This window comes from Parasteatoda tepidariorum, chromosome 2 (assembly GCF_043381705.1).
Source record: "Parasteatoda tepidariorum isolate YZ-2023 chromosome 2, CAS_Ptep_4.0, whole genome shotgun sequence".
NCBI classification, from domain to species: domain Eukaryota; kingdom Metazoa; phylum Arthropoda; class Arachnida; order Araneae; family Theridiidae; genus Parasteatoda; species Parasteatoda tepidariorum.
The window spans coordinates 5,170,325-5,192,719 of NC_092205.1; the positions used below are offsets into that span (position 1 = coordinate 5,170,325).

Genomic DNA, 22,395 nt, shown 5'->3' on the forward strand with positions numbered 1-22,395 from the left:
TTAGTTAATAATTGAATTTTAATACTCTCACAAGATATACAGAAAAGGCAAAATAACCAACAAAGAAACATGTCTTACAAACACTGGATGTTCAAAATATGGATTTCCTTTGTTGATCTCTTTGATGCTAAATGGGGGGGTGGCAAAAAATGCAGATCTATTTAATAAGTAGTACTACATTTCATAAATTGAGATTAAAAATGGTCCAGCATTTTCTAGATGATTTCATCCATACAAGTTCCCCAGCTATACAGTGGTTCTCTGTGACTTAGAATCACAAACATTTGAACTTCTACAAGCGAAGTCATGACAAACCTATATAGACCAGATTATATTTTATACCATACGTTTATTTATAAATTAAGAACAGCTTAAAAAAAGTAGCTCACACTGGTATAATGTATACAAAATAAGAACACACACAAACAAAAAATAAAAGTACAATGCTTATTGATGGCAGACAATGCTCTAGTTGCAATTTAAATACATTCAAATGAACTAGAAATGAAATATGATAAAGGAGTTTTATAAAGGTCAACACAACAATCATTCAAAGCAAAATCTGGAGTATACAACATACATTCTGGAAAGTATTTCCAGTGAAAGAAATATATTTTCACATCAACTTGATAAATAAACTTTGGAAAAATTTAAGAAAACAAAAAGAGAATACTTAAAATCATATTTTATTAGGAATTGAGAACTAAAACATAGTGGAGTGAAATTTACAGCTTTAGCATTACTTTGAAGAGGAAATACATTTGTAGATGATTAGTTATTTTAAAGTGAGTTATTGCACACTTTATGGCATTGTCAACATCTGCAATGTATACATTTATGCACGGTTGGGAGCTCTTGTATTTTTTTTTTACTTGAGTGATTGTAACAAAGAAAAGATTAATGATGACTTGAACATCTTTTTAAGATAAAACAAAAAGCCATAATTTCCGCAGCACATCAAACTAAGCTCCTAAAGCTAGAAAGAATAAAAAAGAACATTACAAATTATTCGATCGGACAATCATCTTCGCAATATAAACTTTAATTATATAAAAGATTTACCCATTACCTCCTAAAGCTTCAGATGCAAAATATCTAACATCTATGTCATTGTCATTGTTCAGTTTGTCAAGACAGGGTTTGACTTGACTCTCTAGAGCACTGCAATGAAAATATTTATACATAAACAGAAATAAAATACAATGAAAGTTAGACAATACAGAATATAACTACCCAAAAACCTTAAGAGGACGCTGTATCACAAGAGAAAACTTAATGACAAATTGCTTTACCCTCATCGGAAACTTAAAATATAGAAAAAATGAGTTTAGGTAACAACTTTTTCTATACTTTTAAATGACTAATGTAGGTAAAACAAAAATCGACACTAAGTACTTCGTTCGTGGTATAGCATCTTTTTAAGTAATCAGAACTTTTGGCTAGTATATATAAAATTTCAAACAAAAGATTAAATGGGACATATTTTCCCTCCCTCCTTAAGAGGGGAGGAGGAAGAAATGAAGAGAAAATGAGCAAGTAGGGAAAATAAGAATCAAAAGCATACCATTTAGAAAAATAATAATCTTGTGGAAGATAATGCTGAATGTATGGAACATAATGATTTGATTTATGTTTATTTAAATTGATTATCAGACCAATATTCATAAATTGCAAAGAAAATAAATAAAACAGAAATAAAAAATAATATTCAGATTTCACCATTTTTTAAAGCAGGCACTCTGATTAATTTTTGTTCAAGTCAAGGAAAAGCATTTTTAAAGGAAAATATGTTCATGAAGAAAACCAAGATCTCAAGTATCCAGAATTTTTGTGCACTCCGGATCTTTGCTTAATTAGCATGAAATATAAGGCCATCTTTATACCCATTAAAAAAAAACGTTCGTTCAGTAGCCTCCAAGCTCCAATAAGTATTCTCCCAAGGCATTTTTAGAAGGGCAGCCTTCCCTGCCTGTCCCTTGATTCCCATAAATGCACCTTCTTTGCCCTTTTTGTAAAAACAAGTTACCATAACTTAAAAACACTGCTATTGGCGACAGTCTGGGAAACATCCCGGATCATCCTCCGGGATGTTTCCCAGACCGTCGCCAATAGCCCACTGTGCAGCTCTAGTGTGACGTAAATTAACAACAATAACAACAACTGAACACCTGCCTTTCTCTAAGGTTTTTCGAAAACCTTTTTAATTATTCCCCACAAAAGTATTCCTTTGTATTCCTCCAAGTGTATAGATCTCAAAATAATCACTTGCCACCTGCCAGGTAGCGAGTGACATAAATTAAGTAAACAATCAATCACTTTTTCCCATCATTTTTTTAAAAAATTTATTTTTCTGTTGAACGATAGAAGTGCATCAATGCAGAAAGATACTCTGGAAAATACAATTTTCTTTAAGATTTCAAACGTCTCCATTCAAATTTTTGAACTTTCAGAATCCCTCATTTTGTAATGGGAAGATTCAAATGGAAGGAGAGTCCTTTAACAAGTCACATACTATAAAAGTTTTAATGCACACATTAAATTGTATTTTGATTCCCCAAATATTCTTAAATAAAGCTCTATAGAGTCAGTACGCTTAACTAAATTTTGCCACACATTTATATTATTGCCATTGTCAGGGGTAATTGCGAGCCCAAGTCAAAATTCCGGAAAATTTCCAGAGTTAAAAATAAATAAATAAATAACAGTTTAAATTGAAAAAATTTTAAACAAGGTTTTTCTCCTCCTTTTCTCAATATTTCTTAGTTTACTTAAAATATGTTTAAAATTTTACACATACCCATACCATTAACACATACCTATGATGACCTGGAGAAGTAATTAAAACTTACAAATATATCTTTCTTTTTTGAATTTATGATTATAACAATTATTTACTGATAAAAAATGAATATTAATCATGAATAAAAGCTTATAAAGTATCCCTCTGGATCTGCCTTACAAACAAACAAAATAAACCGTGTTTATAAGTTCCACCTTTGAAAATTTGATTTTCAGAAACTTCTGTGATCAATGATTTTTTTAAACGTCTGGATCTTCGATCTCCGGAAACTTCCGGATCACTGTTATTGAAAAATCCTGAAATCCGGATTTTTTTCGGAGCACAATCAGCCTGGCATTGTTGACTTAACTTTTTATATCCATAGATTATTAATAATATGGATTTTTTTAGAAAATATAATTTAATCAAAGCAATAAAAAGTTTGTAAAAATTGATTACTAAGTTTTTAGAATCTACAGGTCATTGGACATTATCTGAAAATTTAAACTTCCAAGTGCATCCTTTTTTATTTCATTTTATTTGAGAATTTTTAAAAATACATATGAAAGGTGGTAATTTGAGAACACCCCTACTTAATACAATATTTATTCCAGGCATAGTTTGCAAAGAGCCTTGCGGGCGGTTCACCCTGTTTGAGATCTAAAAAAAAATATTCCTTTCCCATTACACTCCCTGATGCGTATAGAATTCTTCAATTATTTCCACATAACTATATTTTAATGGGATGTTAAGGAATGTTATTACCACTCACAGCATTTGAAATACATCAGCGTTTAATTTGGGACAGTTTCATCATAAAATCACATAAATTTTTTTGGGCGGTTATCATATTTTCAATCATTTTTTTAAAATTTTTTCCAAGTTTGAAATTTTACACTTGAGTAATTACTTTTTTTTGCAACCCTTAACACATCTTTCATCATTAATCCACATTGTTTCCTTGTCAATTACATACTGCTTTTTCAAATTCTGAATGCTACATAAAATTCAAATTTATGTGATCACATTTTGAAGCACTCGAAACATGGCAATTTGATTATAAATTTACATAAATTTCCAACAGTTTTATTTAAACTTTTTTTCTCATTTTTGTCAGTCGAGGCTGTTTTTAAACCGAAAAATAAAACAGTTAAAAAATCTAATTATTTTCAACTAATTATATATTTATACAATATATTGAGGCACAGAATGCACGTTCCACACTGTTTTTCATTAAAAAAAAAAGCAAACATTCCTACAAATGACAACTATTCAAAGCAGATAGCACTGACAAGCACTCTCTTTAAAAATAGGTTTTACAAAATTTTAAATACTTTTTCTTAAAGCAAAGCTTTTTATATGTTAAGGCAACTTTTTGATTATTTTAAATTTTTTATCGTCTTTTATTATGCGTAATTTATATAGATATAACTCTATAATAGAAATATTTTCTCAGCATCAATACCTACTATCTTTACTGTTCAGTAATTTTACTTTCACTAGCAAGAAATAATAAAAATTAGTTTAATTTCTTCAAAAAGATTTATTTAAATGTAAAAAATAAAAATCTCAACTCCCTCTCCATCGAAATTTATTTCTACAGTTAACAATGAATGTAATAAAATGTAAAACTTTAGTTACTTTAAAAAGACTGAGTTAAAATTTAGATTTAAAAAAAAAAAGAAAAGAAGAAACTTACGTATTATCTAGTACAGGCCCTATCCTTTGCAAGGTCTTTGCAACATTGAATCGTACATTTGCAACATTGTCATTTGCAAGACCCAAAACAGTTGGAAGCATAAACTTAGCGGTTATTTCTGATCCACATGCTTCAGCTAGTACCTATATGAAAAAAAGGGATCATGAGGAAACAATAACTAAGAATTAAAGCTGCAAATTCCAAGAAAAATTACATTATTGTGAAGAAATTTTACATATTCATTCAATAAGCATAATTTTGACTTTAGCCAGATGCCAATGACTAAGTACATTACACGCAATTTTAGTACTAAAAATTAAGTAATAAAAATCATAAACATACTCAAGTAATAATATAATTTACAAATCTAAATATTACCTCAATTTAAAAAGTGAAATTTTTTCTCTAAAAATTAAAGAGCAACTCACTAATTTTTAAACATTCTGGCTTATCAACTATCTTCACTATTTTGAAGTAGCATAGTTTGAGCCCTTTTTTTAAATATGTTATTTTAGAATAAATTTTTGTTGACAACTTTTTAATCACTGATTGAGATGGTGTTTTTTCCAACATTAGACAATGAATTTTAAAAATTATTTCACAATATTTTCCAACTCCTATGTAAAATTACTCACATACCAAATTAAAAATTCTGAAAAAAAAAAGTCATTGTCACAAAGACATTTTAAGAACTGTGATGAACTGATTTAATATATTTATTAAAATCAGCTCACTTTAGAGAGGTTTAATTCAAACTAATAATATTTAAACACTAGTTCAATACAATATAGCGCAACAATTAGTCATTGTTTCAATGAAAAAATTTGCATTTTAATAAATATTTTGATAAAAGACAATACTTACATTCACACAAAACAAGCAAGTCATGCGATGAAGATAATTTTGATCCTGAGCCATTGTCAATACTTTAGGGATTACTGTGTTAGTGGCCCATTCAGAACCAAATTTTTCTACCAGTTTTTTTAAATTTTGTGTTGCTGCTTCCCGGATAGCAAATACTATAACCAAGTTTTTAATAATTAGTTACATGAGACAAGAAAATGTAGTTAAGTGTGAAATCTGAATTTAAAATTAATGAAAAATACTCACCATGATCCACTAACCAAGTCATGCATAAAGTATTTAATTTTTCATCAAAAAATTCTACTCCCTAAAGAGAAAAAAAATATATATATACATATTAATATACATACATATTGATTGTTGATCCATCACAAAATCAAATGCACGAATAAAAAAAATTTATTTCCTCTTGCTGCCTTTAGGATAGCTAATACTAGGATAATTTAGGATAGGATATACACTATTTTGATGAGAATTCTTAAAAGAAAAGTTTAATTGCGAGCAAATAAAGAAAAACAAACTTTGGTGAGACAAATTAACTATGAATATTGATAAAGCTGAATATTAATTAAGTTCAAGAGAAACACAAAGTTTGTTTTAGTTTAAACTAAAAATGTATCAATACATATACATATATCATTCCAAAGGAATGATCAACTATTCTGATTTAAAGCTTATTTTTTAATGTTATTATGTGAACAGAGTGCATAGCCAAATCATTCAACAAAAAATGTTAGCACATTTTAAGCATTCAAAAAATATTTTAAAGCACTTTAAAAAAATATCATAATTAGGCAGGGTTGGAAAGTTTTTGACAATTGATGGTTTTATCTTGTTTTAACAGTAATGTCAACAAAAAAAAACCTTTGGCATTGTTTTTGACAATTGTCAAAAATCATGAAATTTTGAACGGCGTTTTCATGTGCTATGAACTGACAATACGACGAAATAGATTGGGGTTGAATTAATTGTGAAAACGTTGAATAGAACAATGATGTCTTTTTGCATAATTTGAAGCGAAAATCAACATAGTAAAGGAAAAATCTTATTTTGAAAAAGGGAATATTATGCACTTCTTAAAAACACCCAATAAAAAAAGCACCTTCAAGCACTTTCTAAAAACGCTACACACCCTGGTGAATAACTGCCCTCGTAATTGCTCACATCAAGAAAAGAAAAAAAGAGAACATAAATACTAGATATTGATATTATAATAAATATTACTAATTTATGACTTTTAATTAACTAAATAACTGCAAACCAATAACAAAATTGCTAAATCTCTGACAATTCTGAATACGGCACAAATCACTTTATTATAACAAATGCAAACATTTTCCCCTACTAATAGGTAAATTTAATTCATTTTCGTTTTGTATTGCTGACTATTATGTTTGTTTTATTCAGTACAGATATTTGTTGTCCAACACCACTTTAATATTCAAGCGTTAAGAAAATATCTCAATTAACTTTTAAAACTTAAAAAATTATTACCTATTCATTATAAATGATAATACGATACTCAATAATGTGATGTATTTATATATTAATCAAAAATAAACTAAATTGGAAACAATTTTAAAACAAAAATTCAGTTTAAAAAGTAAGATTTTCTTTCTTTTTTTTCATTTTAATGTATTATAATAAAAATAACATGTTTCTAAAATTAAAAATTTATTCCTCAGCATTATATGTGAGAGCAAAATTTAAAAACTAATTTCAACAGATTTTATAGATGCAGTAGTATCTTCATAAAAAGGGTTAACACTTGTGAATATAAAGTATAAAAAATAAATTATGAATGGAAATACGAACCAATTGACCGGCTAAGAGAGGCATATATTCTATAATTGCTAATCTCACTCTCCATTTACTATCTTCAGCCAATTCCACAATGGCAGGAAGAAGACTTTGTGAGAGCTGTGTAATTCCAATAACCTCATTCACACAATCAAGATTGGATATAATATTGAGTCTCACATCTGGACATTCATCCTTCAGTTGGGACAAGAAAAGAGGGAGCAGGTGTTCAATCGTGCTGCAAAACAATTAAATTATAAATTATTTGTGACTTCCTTTGCTAACAGCTGTTTTAGAAAAATATATTACAAAGCTACTTCTACAAATAAGAAAATATAACTGTTTAAAAAACATGATTGGAACATTAGCAAAACAAACAAGAGCAGCAAAAACAATTAGAAAGAAAAATTTATGTAAAATTAAAAATAAATCAAACAAATGGTATAAATTTTTCAAGATAGTCTTCTTTTAAAAAAAAAATTTTTCTCACAAATGCTGTAAAGTTATATTTTTAAAGAATTAAAAAAAAAAAATTTAAAGTTTTGTTGAGCAGTTGTTATATGTTGTTTTTGAAATAAATAATTGGCATAAGTATGCTTTGAGAAAAATTAATGCAAGTTTTCATCAGAAAACAGCAACATAAAAAAAAAAAAAAAAAAAAAAAAAAAAAAAAAAAAAAAAAAANAAAAAAAAAAAAAAAAACTGGTAAGTTATTTAAGTATCTATAAAAAACTACTCTAAGAAATAAAAAATTAAAATAAAATTCTAAGTTTGATTGAAATTGTCTGTGTTGAAGAAAATGTGAAAACATAAAATGATTCCTCAGATTGCCAGTCTTTGAAGCAACGACCCATTTATTTAACCTTCTAGTAGCATTTCATTAGCTCTTAATTCAAAAATAATAATTTTTTCTTTGCACATGGTTTTGCTACTACAGGGTTCCCACTCTATGATAAGATTGAAATTCAAGGACTTTCCAGGACTTTTCAAGGACCTCAACAAAATTTTCAAGGACCTTAATCTAAGACCAATTTTAAAAATTATTCTCTTCTATTTTACTAGAAGCAACAATGCTTGTTGTGGCAATAATTGATTTCAAATATAATATCTAAATGCTTTGCCTATATAGAGAGAAAAGAGTATATGTATTATGGACTAAAATTTATATTTTTTTAAAAACAACCCTACTGGTTTTACATATTAATTCACAAAATCATTTTCAGCACGATCTATAACTAATGTTAATGAGGTGTTAATGGTGAAATCCTTTAATCCTGTGTATTTCCATGTGAAGGCTGCATGAAAGACAGAGCTAAATCTTAGGTATTCCATATTCCATAATCCCCCCCCCTCCTCTATTAAACATCGTTTCTGAAATTATTCATCCATAATTTACACAACCTTCTCTAAATGTTATGCAGCAACAATTCTTTCTGAAAATAAAAATTAGAAGGAACATATCCCATTTTCACCATGNCAATGTCAATATGTATTGTATTCACATTATATCCTAAAAATCTATTTCAAACATTTATATCGCAATAATTAAAAATGAATGTTATTGCGGTAAATAAAATGTATCAATATTTCAAGATACATCAACAAATTCTACACATTCTTGAATATTGTATTAGTATGTTGCCACTTTTTCTTAAAAAAAAAAAAAGAAAGCTTTTTTTCTGCAGTGAACATTTATGTATTGATTTAATTAACTAGCATACAATTATCACAGGTTTGGATAATAAATTGAACAACTTATTAATATATTCATCCACTGATAAGATGAAATCAGTGCAAAAAATTAGTTACAGTACAATAATATAAAATTATTAGAGTAATTCTTTTTGATGAAATTGAATTAATAAAAAACTTTAAAAATCATAAATTGTAAAAAAAAATAATAATAATTTAAAAACCTATACGCTTTTTAGTGACACAATGGTAAACCATCACCAGTAGGATAAAAGACAGTAAAGGTAAAAATAGAGATGGCTTAATCTGACAGAGGTTAAGTGATATGAAAAGAGATAAATATACAGTTAAAAGATAAAATTAAAAACTGAATTGATTGCTGAACAGAAGGCTGTAGGTGTCTCTTTACCATTATTTTCCATATTTCATGTGTTGACATGGATTTTTGGGAAAGTTTTTACATCAAAAACAAAATCTCTACGGTTAATGACCTAATTGCTATACCATATTCGTCAGATATTTATAAATCATTACTTTTTTAATCTTCTCTCATTCATCATTTTAACCGTATATTCATCTTTTAGTATGATGTAGCAACTGTTGAATAAAATCATTTCTGTCCTTTATCTAATTAATGAAAGTGTACCACCATTGTGCCACCAAAACAGATACAGGTTTTAAATAATTTCTTACTATTTGTGATTTTAAAGGTTTTTAATGAAATTTACAGTATAAGTTAAAGATTAATAAAAGCATAATATTTTAAAAGCCATTACTTCTGTTTCCCTAAAATAGGAGATAGACCCATAATAACAGAGGCTAAAGCAGATTTCACATGTTGATTTGCATCAGCTACTAATTCTTTGATACACGGAAGAATATTATTCATTATTACAGCTTCTTGTATATCAGCAGGCAAATTCTGACAGAAATCTGTAAAGATAAAAAATATTTCTGTTAAATCATTATTACCAAATATTTCAACATAATTAGTATCCAACTAAAAAGAAAAATCAAAATACTCTAAACTTTATTATTAATATAAAGAATTAAGGTATTTCAAAATCTTAAACATGACATAATAATCAATTAGATCCTGATCTTTTAAATTTACCTTGTGTAAAAAAAGAAAAAAAAAAAAACCCAGTTAACAACGTTTTGTCTTAAGTGCCAGTTAAAAAATTTCAAAATATTTCTCAGGTACCAAATTGTGCATATTTGTGGAATTCATTAAACTCTACTTCAAATTCATTAAGCTACAAATTATGAGTTTATCTTGAAAAATTTTTTTTATAAAAACATATGGAAGTATTAGTTTAGCAAATATTAAGTTGATCATTCCCATAATTTATCTCTGAATTATAGTAATAAAATTAGTTTTACTCAAATTGGAATCATGTTAAATTAAAGTAAAGTTTCAAAAAATGAATTTAAGAGAATTTATAAGGATTTTACAAACTGTAGATAAAATATGAATAGATATTTTCCAAATAGCCAATTATCTAAGCAAAGTAAAAAATCATTGAATTTACCTTTAACTTTATGAGCAGCAGCAGCCCGAACTTCAGCTTCACAGTCTTTTAACAGGTTTTGAAATGCAGGTACTAAATCTGTTTTGGTTATTTCAGGTCCAACTGCTTTTTGAATCTATAAATTTACACATTTTTTTTTAAAACAGACATTACAGGAAAAATACAGAAAATAATTCACTTTAAGCAGTTAGAAACTTTAAAATATGAGCCTAGTATAATGCACGTAAAAGTTATAAGCCAACTGATTGCACTTCTTGACTTAGAGAACAGCAAAACCACACTATGGTTACTTAAAATTTAAAAAATTATAAAAAAATGCTTAAAATAAAAATGTGGTGAAATAGGTCAAAATTGCTATCATATCATAAAATATATACATAATAAATCTGCAGGGATACAAATCAATACAATAATGCTTTTTTGTATCAGCAAAGATAGATTTCTAAAAATCGCCTATGATTCTCTGTGATATTATTGAAATGAAACTATTATTATACACACTGAAATTAGGTTTAATATTTATTGTTATATAATTTTATAGTATGACTAACACACACACACAAAAAAAGATTTACAGAAATATTGAATTGTGAGGCTGTAAGTTTCAAGTACAAAACAAAAATAAAAAATCTAACTTAGGAAAAATAAATAAAACTTAACCAAATATCTAATTCAAGGGATATTGAAGCATTCAAAAAGTTTTAAAAGAAAAGTAGCCATTCTTAAAAAAAGGGACTTTTTAGTAGCTTTCAAAAGATTTTCATAATTTTAAAGAAGGAAATGAAATCTTTAAAAAGTGGGATATTTTAAGAAGTTGGGCATTGCTAAATTTATTACTAACTCTAAGGTTTGTACTGATAAGCTAATAATTTTGAAGTAACTAACTGAATCAATAAAACAATTTTTCTTAATAAATCGTACCTCGTTGAATTTATCAGCTACCATATAACGTACTCTCCACGATTTGTCTTCAGCAGCTTGACGAAGAATTGGCATTACAAACTGTTCAATGTCATCTTGAGGTAAAAGTTCAGATATAGAAACACATGCTTCCACAGCTAAGAGGCGTACTGAGTCCTGAAAAATATAATTGAATACATTTAAATGGTTTTTTTCCTTTTCAATACAGGATAAACAGTAAACCCTGAATAATTTGCAAGGAATCCATTCGATGATCATATAGTTAATAATGACCGATTACTGTGCAAGTAAAAAGACATAATGACACTGATTATTATTTAGTGATAAAATAATTAAAAGTTTGACTAAATTATGAAGAAATCATGCATGTAAACAATAAAATGGCATCGTAGATGACTATTTTGCTTGTTTACACCAGCATAAAAAGGATACAATAAAAGATAAGTATTAGATGGCAATTAAGCCGATGTTTTAATAAAAAAAAAATTTTTTAATTAATTGAAAGTCAATGGCAATACCTTCACATTAAATTATAAACTTTCAAAAAGTTAAAATTTGCAAGACCGGTAAAACAAAATACCTGTTCATCTTGTGCAAGATTGGCCCACATCGGTATCAAATCTGACTTGACAAACTCTATTTCAACAACATAAGCAAATTCACCTAATTTATTCGCGGCAGCTCGACGTACCATTGGTGTATCGTCTTGACAAAGATTTCGAAAATGGCTAAAATTAAAAGAATGAAAATTATAAATAAACAGAAGAATCTGACAGTACAATTGAATACTAATAAAAAATTGTGCATAGTATTAGGCTTACTTTGGCTTATATAACTGAATTGGTAATCAAATAAAAAGAATCAGCAATTTTTTTTCGTAGCAAATTTGGTCAGCAAAAAAAAAATAATAATAATAATTTAATGTATAAAATCTCAAATTCCAATGAATACTTGGGAAATAAAATTAATCTAATTAACAATTATGATTATGTAATAGAACAAGCAAATATTTACTTGGTGTTAATAAAGCTTGAGAAAATTAAAACACAATGCCTGACGTTCATTAAAATCATGTTCTAAGGACATAAAATTTTTTTAAGTAGCTGATTTTATAAACCTGCATATCTACACTTTAAAAAAAAGTTTCAAAATAAATACTGAAAATATCATAAAATCTAATTTAATTGTCAAATTCACATTTTATTTTAAATATTTCAATTTGCATTCGACTTCTTAGTTTACATGAGGAGCTACAGTTCTTTATAATTTAAGTGAAAGGCATTTAAAATACTAATGTATTGTTCGATTAGCAGAATTTTTAATTAAAAATCATGAGAGTTTGTAAATGCTTTTGAAAGTTTCAATATTATGACAGAGAAATTTGAATACATTTTGAATATTTGACACTCAAATCTCGCCACTTTGGCAAGTTGCTGGCTAACAAATTTGACTAAAAATTTAAATAAAAATGTAATTTCAATATTTATTTAAAGTTTAATCACAATATAATATGTGGAAGAACTGGTTCAAAATTATTCATATATATTCTGACTTTTTTGGTTGATAAAATAGCAGAATAGATATGGTTGATCTCATTGAATGTGTAGGGTATTTAATCTATTTAGTTTTTTTACATCGGAATTCTATTTTTTACATAGTTGTGGCAGTTTTTTTTTTTTTTCATTCTTAAATGTGCAGGATGACTATTGACACTAGTTTAAAACACAACAAATTAAAACATTACTGGCTTAAATATTATATCTCCAATGACGAAATTTTGAAGGGAAAAAAATGGAAAGTGGACTCTGATTTAATTATACAGAAAAATATAAAGAACAAAAAAAGTTTAACAGAAAAAACATGGACAGAAATCGAAGGCTATAATTGAAATGTGTTTAAAAAAATCTACTTACTTGCGCAACTCAGCTTTAAGTGGTGCAGATAATCTTGAATAGCAAACACCAAACAAACCACATGCTGATGTACGGGAAGTAAACCAGTCACCTAGATCAAATAGAAAAAGTTCTTTAAAATTTCTTAGATAATGATAATAAAAAAATTTTGTTTTATTATTTTAAACAATGTCTAAATAACATGTTAACTTTGATTACTAATTCAATAAGCGAATCAGGACAGAGAAGTGTTTACAGAATTAGTGTACTATGATATTCAAATTATTATAGTTCAACCCTGGAAAGCATTTATAACTGAATAGATCATCTCCATAACATTTAGAAGACATGGTGTTTACCGTTGGGGCAAAAATAAGACAATTTTAAAGTATATTTCAAACTATAGACAACTATGGTAGTGTGCTAAAACAAAGATAATATATATTGTAATACACATGTTATAAATACACAATTTCCACACTATTTGTTTTTTCTTATACTTTGGGTATAAAGGACACAACAAAAGATATTTCCTTTTACTGATATTAAAAGTTATATTCAATCATCAACAATTATGTTATACAAACATATATCCTAATTAAAAGAATGAAGTGCAGACAATGCAGATATTTCTCTTTACTTTTCTCAGTAAGCTTGTTTTAGTTAAGCTTTCAAAAAATTTCTAAATGGAAATTGGTGTAGTCTTAATTGTCAATTTTAGCTTAATTGATATTAGCATTTATGTCAAGGTTTTCCTTTTAAAAGCATTGCATCCTGATGACTGCTTTTTCTGATTTTGAGCCGTTTCATTTCAATTTCATTGAATCTTTTGTAAGTACACACACACATATATAACACATAAGTTTAAAGTACACACTTCTGTACTTCAGTAAGAATACTCCATAAGTTGATCCCTTCATCCTCAATTTACACTTCTATTTTCATATTTTGTAATCTGGCAAATACGAAAACATTTAAATCATTTTTGAAATATGTCTGTAAGTGTAAGTACATTTGAATTCGCTACTCGCTTTACTCGCACATTTCAAGTCTTTTTTTTTTCTATCTTGAGCAGAAAATGTGCTCAATGGGAAATGTTGGTGCAAAGTTCCTATGGCGCATATCATATCAAACTCTCTGATTTTTCTAGATTGCTCAAAAATGCTAATTTCCCTGATTTTTTGGACAAATTCCTAATTACCTGACTTTCCCCAGTTTCCCAGGTAGCGTACTAGCCCTGAGTAAATTTCTGATAAAATTTAAAATAAAAACTGTATAAATAATAAATTACCAGAAGCTAATCTTTTGACCAAAGGTACAAAATGCTGTTCTAAATCAGCAGCGCTATGTTGCTGCGATATGTTGCGCAAAGATTCTACAGCTTTATCTCGAACCACAGTTTCTTCGACGGTAGCCAAGCTTTCAAGTGGCGGCTAAAATGAAAATACAGTATTTTAAAATTTATATAAGCTAAAATTTTATGAAACACTTATATTTAAAAAAACATTTAATTGATTTAAAATTAACATTAAGAGTACATTTTACAACATGTACAGTACAAATGTAAATTAAAAGTCAGATATATATAAAAAATGAATGAATTCAATAACTATAAAACATAATGTTAATTATGGTGATCAATAAATTATAATAATTCTTTAATTACACAAAGTTGGACAAGACTATGCTGTAAGAAACTTCAGGTAAAATAATTTATAGTATGAAAGTACTCAATAAAACAAAATTAAATAATGTTGTAATCTATGTTGCACGTAAAAAGAGAAAGTCAAAATAAAGAATGGTTGTTATGTTAGTGTAATACGAGGAGCTGGATTCTGTGTTTGCATTAAAAAAAATTAATTCTTTGACAGTTATAAACATAATGAAACATAAAAGCTATGCTGAAAAAGTAACTTTAGTCTGGGTTTCACTAATTTGAAACTTATTTTTAAACTGAGAAAAATCATAAAATTGTTAATTCTCACATCCTATTAAAAAGGTTAAATAAATTATGACAAGTTATTCCTAGAGCGACTGAACGGAATAGTGTGGATATAAGACCCTTTATACTGGATAAATTAATTTATTAACCCATTAAATGACACTATATGAAAGAAATTGTATAAATTAGAATTCTTAAATCTTTTTAAGAATTATTAATTTTATTCGAACTTTGGAATATTTTTTTTTTTAAATGTTTCAACATACATCCTTATTCATATCCAAACTAAATTTTAATTTTTCTTGAAGAAATGATAGGGTCTTTGGCTTACAAGAGTACCACTAAAAAAAAAAATTCAAGACAGAACTTATTATTTGATCAATTAACACAGTCTAGTAATATTGAAGAGAATTTTTCAGAAATTCACAGCTCACTTTTTGTGAGTTGTAAATCCGAAAATATATATTATGTTCCATCCTACATACTATACTATATAAATGACTTTGATTATTCTTTCTAAAAAAGCACATTATTTTTCATTTTATCAGTTTCTTTTTTATAGCAAACAAAACAAAAATAACAGCTAACCTCATGTATATTTTTACAACATTATCTTTTTCTTGGAGCCATTTATATCTTTACTTATTTTTCACTTCATCATAATAAAGCTTTTCCTTAGAGCAATAAATTTCATTTTTTAAGGAAGATAATAATAATTTAGCTTTTGCCCAGCAACTCAAAATGTCAGGAAAAATTACAAGCTCAAGCAAATTCAGTTTTAACATTACAAATTTTGGATACGCAATCAGATGCGTAAGTTATTCAATCTCATTCTTTTATTGTAGTGTGACACCATTACTTGATCATTTGTAATAATTATGAAAAATAACAATATTTTTATTAAAAAAAAAGTATTAATTTTTTCAATCTTAACAGTTTTTTTTCTTCTTTTTTTCGTATTTTTATTAAAAAAAATGCAAATTTTACTATTTTTGAAAATTTAAATTGGGAAAAAAAAATTGGAAACAAATGTTAATGGAAGGATGTAATTCAGTCCACTGATTTTTTCTCAAGACTGATTTTAGTCCTCAGGAGCGAAGAAAGAGCGACACCTATGGGCTTATAAACCAACAATTCCGAAGAATGATGGTAATAAGTGTAGATATAATTGCTATAAAAAATAAAATGTAAAATAAATGTTAATGAAAAATAAAATGTAAAATAAATGTTAATGAAAAATAAAATGCATGAACCATAAATTGCTTTTTATCCATTTATGTAGGCTCAGACAGTTACCCTATGAAAGAATGAAAGCCAGTAAAATGGTTCATTCCTAGTTTGCATTTGTAAGTAAAATCCTGCGAATATTACTCATATGAAAGTTTTACATATATTTTTTAAATGATTTAACCAATTTAAATACTATTCTATATCGATTTTTATACACTTCTTTTTTCATTATGGTTCTTATTACTTAAATTTTCCAATCATTATTACTCTTTAAGTATTTTTTCAAATGGCAACACAAACTCAATTAGTCATATTTATTACCAATTATTTTACACAATAAAGCTAAAAGCATCAATATTTTTTCTTCCTAGCAATTATGTTAACTGTTAGATCAGCCAATCTAATTTTAACAAATTTTTTTTTCTTTATATTAGTTTGTTTTCAGCCTTTCTTCTTTCATTTTTAACTCCTTTACTATTCCATCATTTTTTATTTTCTCATTTTCTAATAAGATATCGACACATTATAAAGAACAATTTTTATCTTCGGATAATCATTCTCTATTTTGAAACATCTCTGTCTTAAAGGAATGTGTTCTGATGATAACCTTTAAGTTTTACCATCAAGTTTCTATTGTAATTCTAATATATTTCTGAATACAAATATTGTCATGACAAAGTTGGCAAATTTTCATATCATAATTACATTTAAAGCAGCCAAACTTTAGAAGATTTAAATTACTTTCAGGAAAACAATAGCAAAAAATTGGAAAAATAATCCACAGAAATAGTATCTGCATGAAAACAAACATGTTAATATCTTAAGTGCTTTTTACATTTATTTCAATTTATTAGAAAGTCTTACAGACCAACCTAATAGACAAAAAAAAAAAAAATGGATGGAACTTTGCAATAGGATGACTCAAAGATATGTCTACTTAATTCTTATACTTACTAGAAGACAGTGTACATATTCAGGACCTCCTACAAGAGGAGTAAATGTACCAAGTTGTTCAGCAAGGGCCAAGAGAACTTCATCTTCATCATAAATAGTATCTGAAATATAATTTTTAAGTAATTAATTTTACAAAGAAAAACCACTTTTATTATCAGGCTTCTATTTAAAGAATGTTCATATAAATGAAGATTTAGAAGGAAAAAAACTAAATAAAAAAGCATATTTGTTAGCACGAAATATTTTCAAAATGAAACTTTTCCCTTCTAAAATTTATAAAGATCATTGATAAAACTACCACTTTAATACATAGAGCTAACATCTAGCAAATAAGCATTGCTTTTAACAGCTATTTTACCGTTATTAATGTCGTTCAAAAGATAATTTTTTTTTTTTTAAATATGTCGAGATATAATTCGAACATAAAAAAAAGTAGATAAAACTTCTGATGAAATAATAAGGAACACAGGTTGGATAGATGGATAAATCAAAAACGCAAGGATGCAAACCTGAAAATCCTTGCACACCACAATGTTTAAAGTGAAATAATTATTAAAATAAATGTTAATTTGTTTTATTTCGTCGATACTTCATTACCTGATTTGCTGATCTTATATATTTGACTATATTAATGACATATATTGATTAAAATCAAATAAAACTGTAAATTGTAACATTTACTAATGCCGCTTAAATATTTAAAAAAAAAAAAAACTCTAAACTAAGAAAAATTGACACAAAGACAAATGTAAGATTTACGACAAATCCCAGTAACATCATTCAGAAAATTTAATCAATTCCTAACCAGCTGCAATCAGCGTCGGGATTTTGCTGGTTTGATGTCAAAAACCTGGGCTAGTTTTTTTTTGGTTATTAACAAAAAAAATTTCCATGAGTGAGGTTTGCATATATTATATGGGTATACTGTCAAATGAGGAAAATTTGCAAACCCTGATTGCAATCCATATTTATATAAAAACAATAGTTCAGGTATTTTTTATGTAGTCCACATTTTAAATCATAATGCAAATACAAGATATATGACAATGAGGTAACAACACTCACAAAGACAACATTCACAAAGTGAATTGATTCCAAACCAACAGCGAAGCAATTCCATTTAAAAATAATCTTTCAGCGTTTTCTTTCATAGTCTATATTTTAAATCATAATACAAATATAAGATATATGACAAATCGGGATAAAAACATTCATAAAGTTAAGTGATCCCTAACCAATTGTAATTCAATCTATGAAGGGAAAAAATTCCTAATTGACAGATCTTTTAGGTAATCCATATTTTAAATCATAATGCAAATATAAGACGTGACAAATCCAGGTAACAACAACCATTAAGTTAATTGATTCCAAACCAATTACAATATAAACCAAAGTAAAAACAATCACTGATTTCTCAGGTAGTCCATACTTCAAATCATAAGGAGCAAGATGAAGAAGAAATGATAAGGATTGTGCTACAAATATATTTATATAATGCTAATTTAATAAAATCAAATTTAAAAAAATTGAGAAAATCAAAACAAAGAATTCAGTTTCTTCAGTGAATTAGTAATCAGTCAGTCCAGTTACAAAAGAGAAAGTGCAAATTTTTGACAGGAAATTATAAAGCACATTTCATTGATAAGATAAAAAAGTAAACAAACTGAGGGAGAAATAATTTGGCAATTTAGAACTAAGCAACCAAGATGATAATTGCATAATTTATATGCGAAAAATCTTGAATAAATCTAAAATGTTACCATTTATAACTTAGTAACTAAATTAGAAAAATAAATTTAACTTACCAGTTAAAAAAGGAATTAATTCACTCCTAGTTCGTTCCACTCCGAGTGCTAAGGCTATAGTTGACAACTTCTTAATACTGTTCAGCCGCAACTGTAAATGCATCAAATATTAGATACATCCCACAATTTATAGAATGCGCGATAAAAATTCTTATGCACTGTAAGTATATGAAGTTTTGCACTGCAAACATGAACAGGTGTAAATAGTACAGGTAGTGTGTAAATCGCATTTATTAATAATACACATGATGAAGAAATATAATTATCTTTTGCATAAATAAGATTATATGATTTGCATCCATTGCATAAATAACCACAATTTTAAAATTACAGAAATAGACTCATAGGTGTGGTAGAAGTATATATAATATGATAAAAAGAACATTTAGTGCAGAACATAACAGTATAATAAAATAGATACGTATCCAAGAATCTGTAACAAATTTAAAAAGTTCTTTTTAAATAAAAATCCTGGATAATGAACAATTTAACGAAGCTATTTATAACAACATACTTGAACATCTTCATTTCGCAGTTCATCAATTAAAACAGCAATAGGATACAATGAGTCGTCTGTACTTGAATCGCTGGATGCCATCCTATAATCAAATTGAATTAATAAATTTGTTGATATAATTTCATATAAATAGCACAGTTCATCTTAGATTATTTAGAATACTATGAAAATGTCACTTTCGGTTATTTCTCCAGATCACTGAACCAACTAGGCTTAAGAATAAGCAAAATACAGGCTTCCAAACTGTAGAGGTATTTGATAAACATAATAAACTAAAAAACTTAAAAATAATCTCTATATAACATTGGTACTTACCTCTGGAACTACAATTTTAATTATAAAAACTAATTTTCTCAAAAACAATGCGATGTATTCATGTGTTGATACTAATTTAGAAAAGAAACGGTTCCATTCGTATGTCAAATATATAGTTTAAATAACAAATCATATAAACAGATATGAAAAGTTACAAATTTCGCCGTATGTGGCACTGCAAAAAATAATTTTATTTGTTAAGATTTTTTACTAAATCATTTATAATTACTTTAGAGCATTTAAATGTAACTATAAGTAAAATTGTAAATAATTTTAAATGATAAAAAAGCAGTATTTATCTTTAAAAAGTTCCTATCTTTTTTTTTTTTTACAGATGCGTGGGGCACTTGACATATAAAAGGAGGTACTGGACATCAAATTTAAGCCTTAATGTGTTAAAATTTTACGTCTTACAGTTTTTTAAAAAAAATTCTGGAAAAGTTAAGCTTTTTGTGTACAAATAATATGGTACTGGTCATATTCAGTTGACGCACGACCCCTAAGAGTATGCACATTGAGGAGAGCATCACGTTTGTGCGTCGTATACCTTAGCGTGAACCGGATGGCCTCTTTGCTCTCTCTTCCACGAGGTTCAGACCGAGGTTCGAATTCATCTAAAAAAGATGGGATTAGACTTTCTCCGAATCGTATCCCATGATTTGGGATAAACTCTAAAGCCTTATTTCCCTATAAGGTATAAAAAAAAACTTAAATACTCGATGAATTAACTTAAAATTGCTTGTAAAAACAAGGCATAGTGTAAAACAGTAAACTCTTACCTCGTAGTCAGTCTTATTTTCAACTATTTTAGAGCCATGAAAGTGAAATTTTCATGGCTTCTTCCTAACTTTGGTACTTAAGGAAAAAATAAAAAAATAAATGAAAAATAAATGAAAGAGGGTTGGGGAAATGGGAAAAACGAAAAGCTCGTTACTGTGCGGAAGGCATTTTTCTAATAAGGTTTTAATCCCCATTTTTTTAACTTACTTTTATCATTTGTAATTATATCCTCTGATTTATATAATAAACAGCTCTTTTTTTCTGCTAATTTACTTTGATATTGTTGGGTGACGGGAAATTGAATTTGGATAATGATTTTTTTTTTTTTGCATATAAACACGCCTATAACTTCTCAAGACTGGGATAGCCTGGTTGGTAGGGCATTAGGCCTATGTCGAAAAGTTGGTGGGTTCGATCCCAGCCGGCCGAAGACTCCCCGTGTAGTAAATGGTGACTGATGCACGTTAAATCTGTCGAGTCGCAAAGTCCTCCATGCTCCCATAACAAATCAAAACCTTTGGGGGTACTGATCCAGGAGTTTCCTTGTCTTCTAGATTGGTTCAAAGTTACAAGGATACGGAGTTGAGCATTAGTAGTCGTAAACCCAAAATTCGGTTGGCTGTTCAACGACAGGTATAAAATAAAATATAACTTCTCAAAACAATGCTAATAACCTGGAATGCAATACAGATGCTCATTTACATTTCTCCGGTGCATCCTGCAATGAAGTTTCTTAAAGGGCCAACCAGCCTGTGTAGGAGGCAGGGAACTGTCCTTGCATCAGAAAGGTTCTGGGTTAGAATCCCGTGCAAGGCATGGATGTTTCTTTCTCTCTATCTGTGTTCTATGTCCCTTCTCCTTTGTGTGTGAATGTGACCCACCCTATAAACGGGATGTGGTAGTGCGACGTGGGCGACGCTGCTCCACCGCCATGGCTTCGCCACAGGTGCCCACTAGGTAACGGAAAGAGAGTTAGCAGTTCTGGCACTTTCTGTGTTCCACAATAGTTCCAAGTGGCCGCCATTAAAAAAAAGTTACTTAAAGGTTAATTGCCCCGCTGTGGGTTGATCGTAAAGACACGTTTCCCAGTAGATCACCGAAGTCAAGCATCACTGGCTGCGGTCAGTAAGCGGATGGGTGACCACTTTGATCAGTCTGCGTAGTGATCAAGAGTGTGTGGTATCGATGCTCGTTAAACAATTCTACCTTAAAATGCTCGACTTCGCGAGCAGGTTGTCGGACCAGCAAAGCAGGGAAGCGATCCCTTCTGCAAAGTATCAAAATTGCAATGGCATGTGTTCGGATCATCTTTCCCAGACTATTGCCCGGCATTTAACCACCGGTACACTGGAATCGCAACATGTGAATATGCCATCTGGGGGGAAGACCAGTTCCATGTCTAGAACCTTCTTTCTTCCCTCTCCTCCTCTGTTTAGATATTTGGGAATGTATTGTAATTTGATCCCTCCCATAATATTTTCCGCATTTATGTTGCCAAAAATATATTTTAAAATTTCCACGATGCTTATTACTTTAAGCACTGTGCTTACTGCAGCTTTGAGTAACATATAGTTTCCAAGCTTAAATATTTTAATCGGTTTGAAAATCAAGATAGAAACTAACGAGCTTCCAATTCCTATGACTATCCACACGTTAATGGTAAAAGCATGCTT

The 22,395-nt window shown here is 28.3% G+C and overlaps 1 protein-coding gene across 1 annotated transcript; it reads right to left on the minus strand.

Annotated features, from left to right (window-relative positions):
• On the minus strand, positions 1-20,095 carry LOC107442215 (Protein phosphatase PP2A regulatory subunit A). The gene is made up of 16 exons (XM_016055712.3): positions 19,943-20,095; positions 19,625-19,709; positions 19,111-19,201; positions 17,306-17,406; positions 14,471-14,612; positions 13,201-13,291; positions 11,868-12,015; positions 11,288-11,443; positions 10,367-10,481; positions 9,611-9,767; positions 7,158-7,380; positions 5,589-5,649; positions 5,343-5,497; positions 4,479-4,621; positions 1,070-1,161; positions 1-976 (listed from the first exon to the last, which is right to left on the minus strand). Exons 2-16 carry the CDS (start codon positions 19,706-19,708, stop codon positions 963-965), a joined length of 1,773 nt encoding a protein of 590 aa, XP_015911198.1. The 5' UTR covers position 19,709; positions 19,943-20,095; the 3' UTR covers positions 1-962.
• Positions 20,096-22,395: the final 2,300 nt, after the last annotated feature.

What these genes read in the sequence shown, in the direction of transcription:
- LOC107442215 (XM_016055712.3), bottom strand. Translation starts at nt 19,708, where the DNA reads ATGGCATCCAGCGATTCAAGTACAGACGACTCATTGTATCCTATTGCT. An exon ending in TAGCTGATAAATTCAACGAG is followed by an intron (nt 10,482 to 11,287) that starts GTACGATTTATT and finishes GTAAATTTATAG; the next exon opens with ATTCAAAAAGCAGTTGGACC. An exon ending in CCTATTTTAGGGAAACAGAA is followed by an intron (nt 7,381 to 9,610) that starts GTAATGGCTTTT and finishes ATTGTTTTGCAG; the next exon opens with CACGATTGAACACCTGCTCC.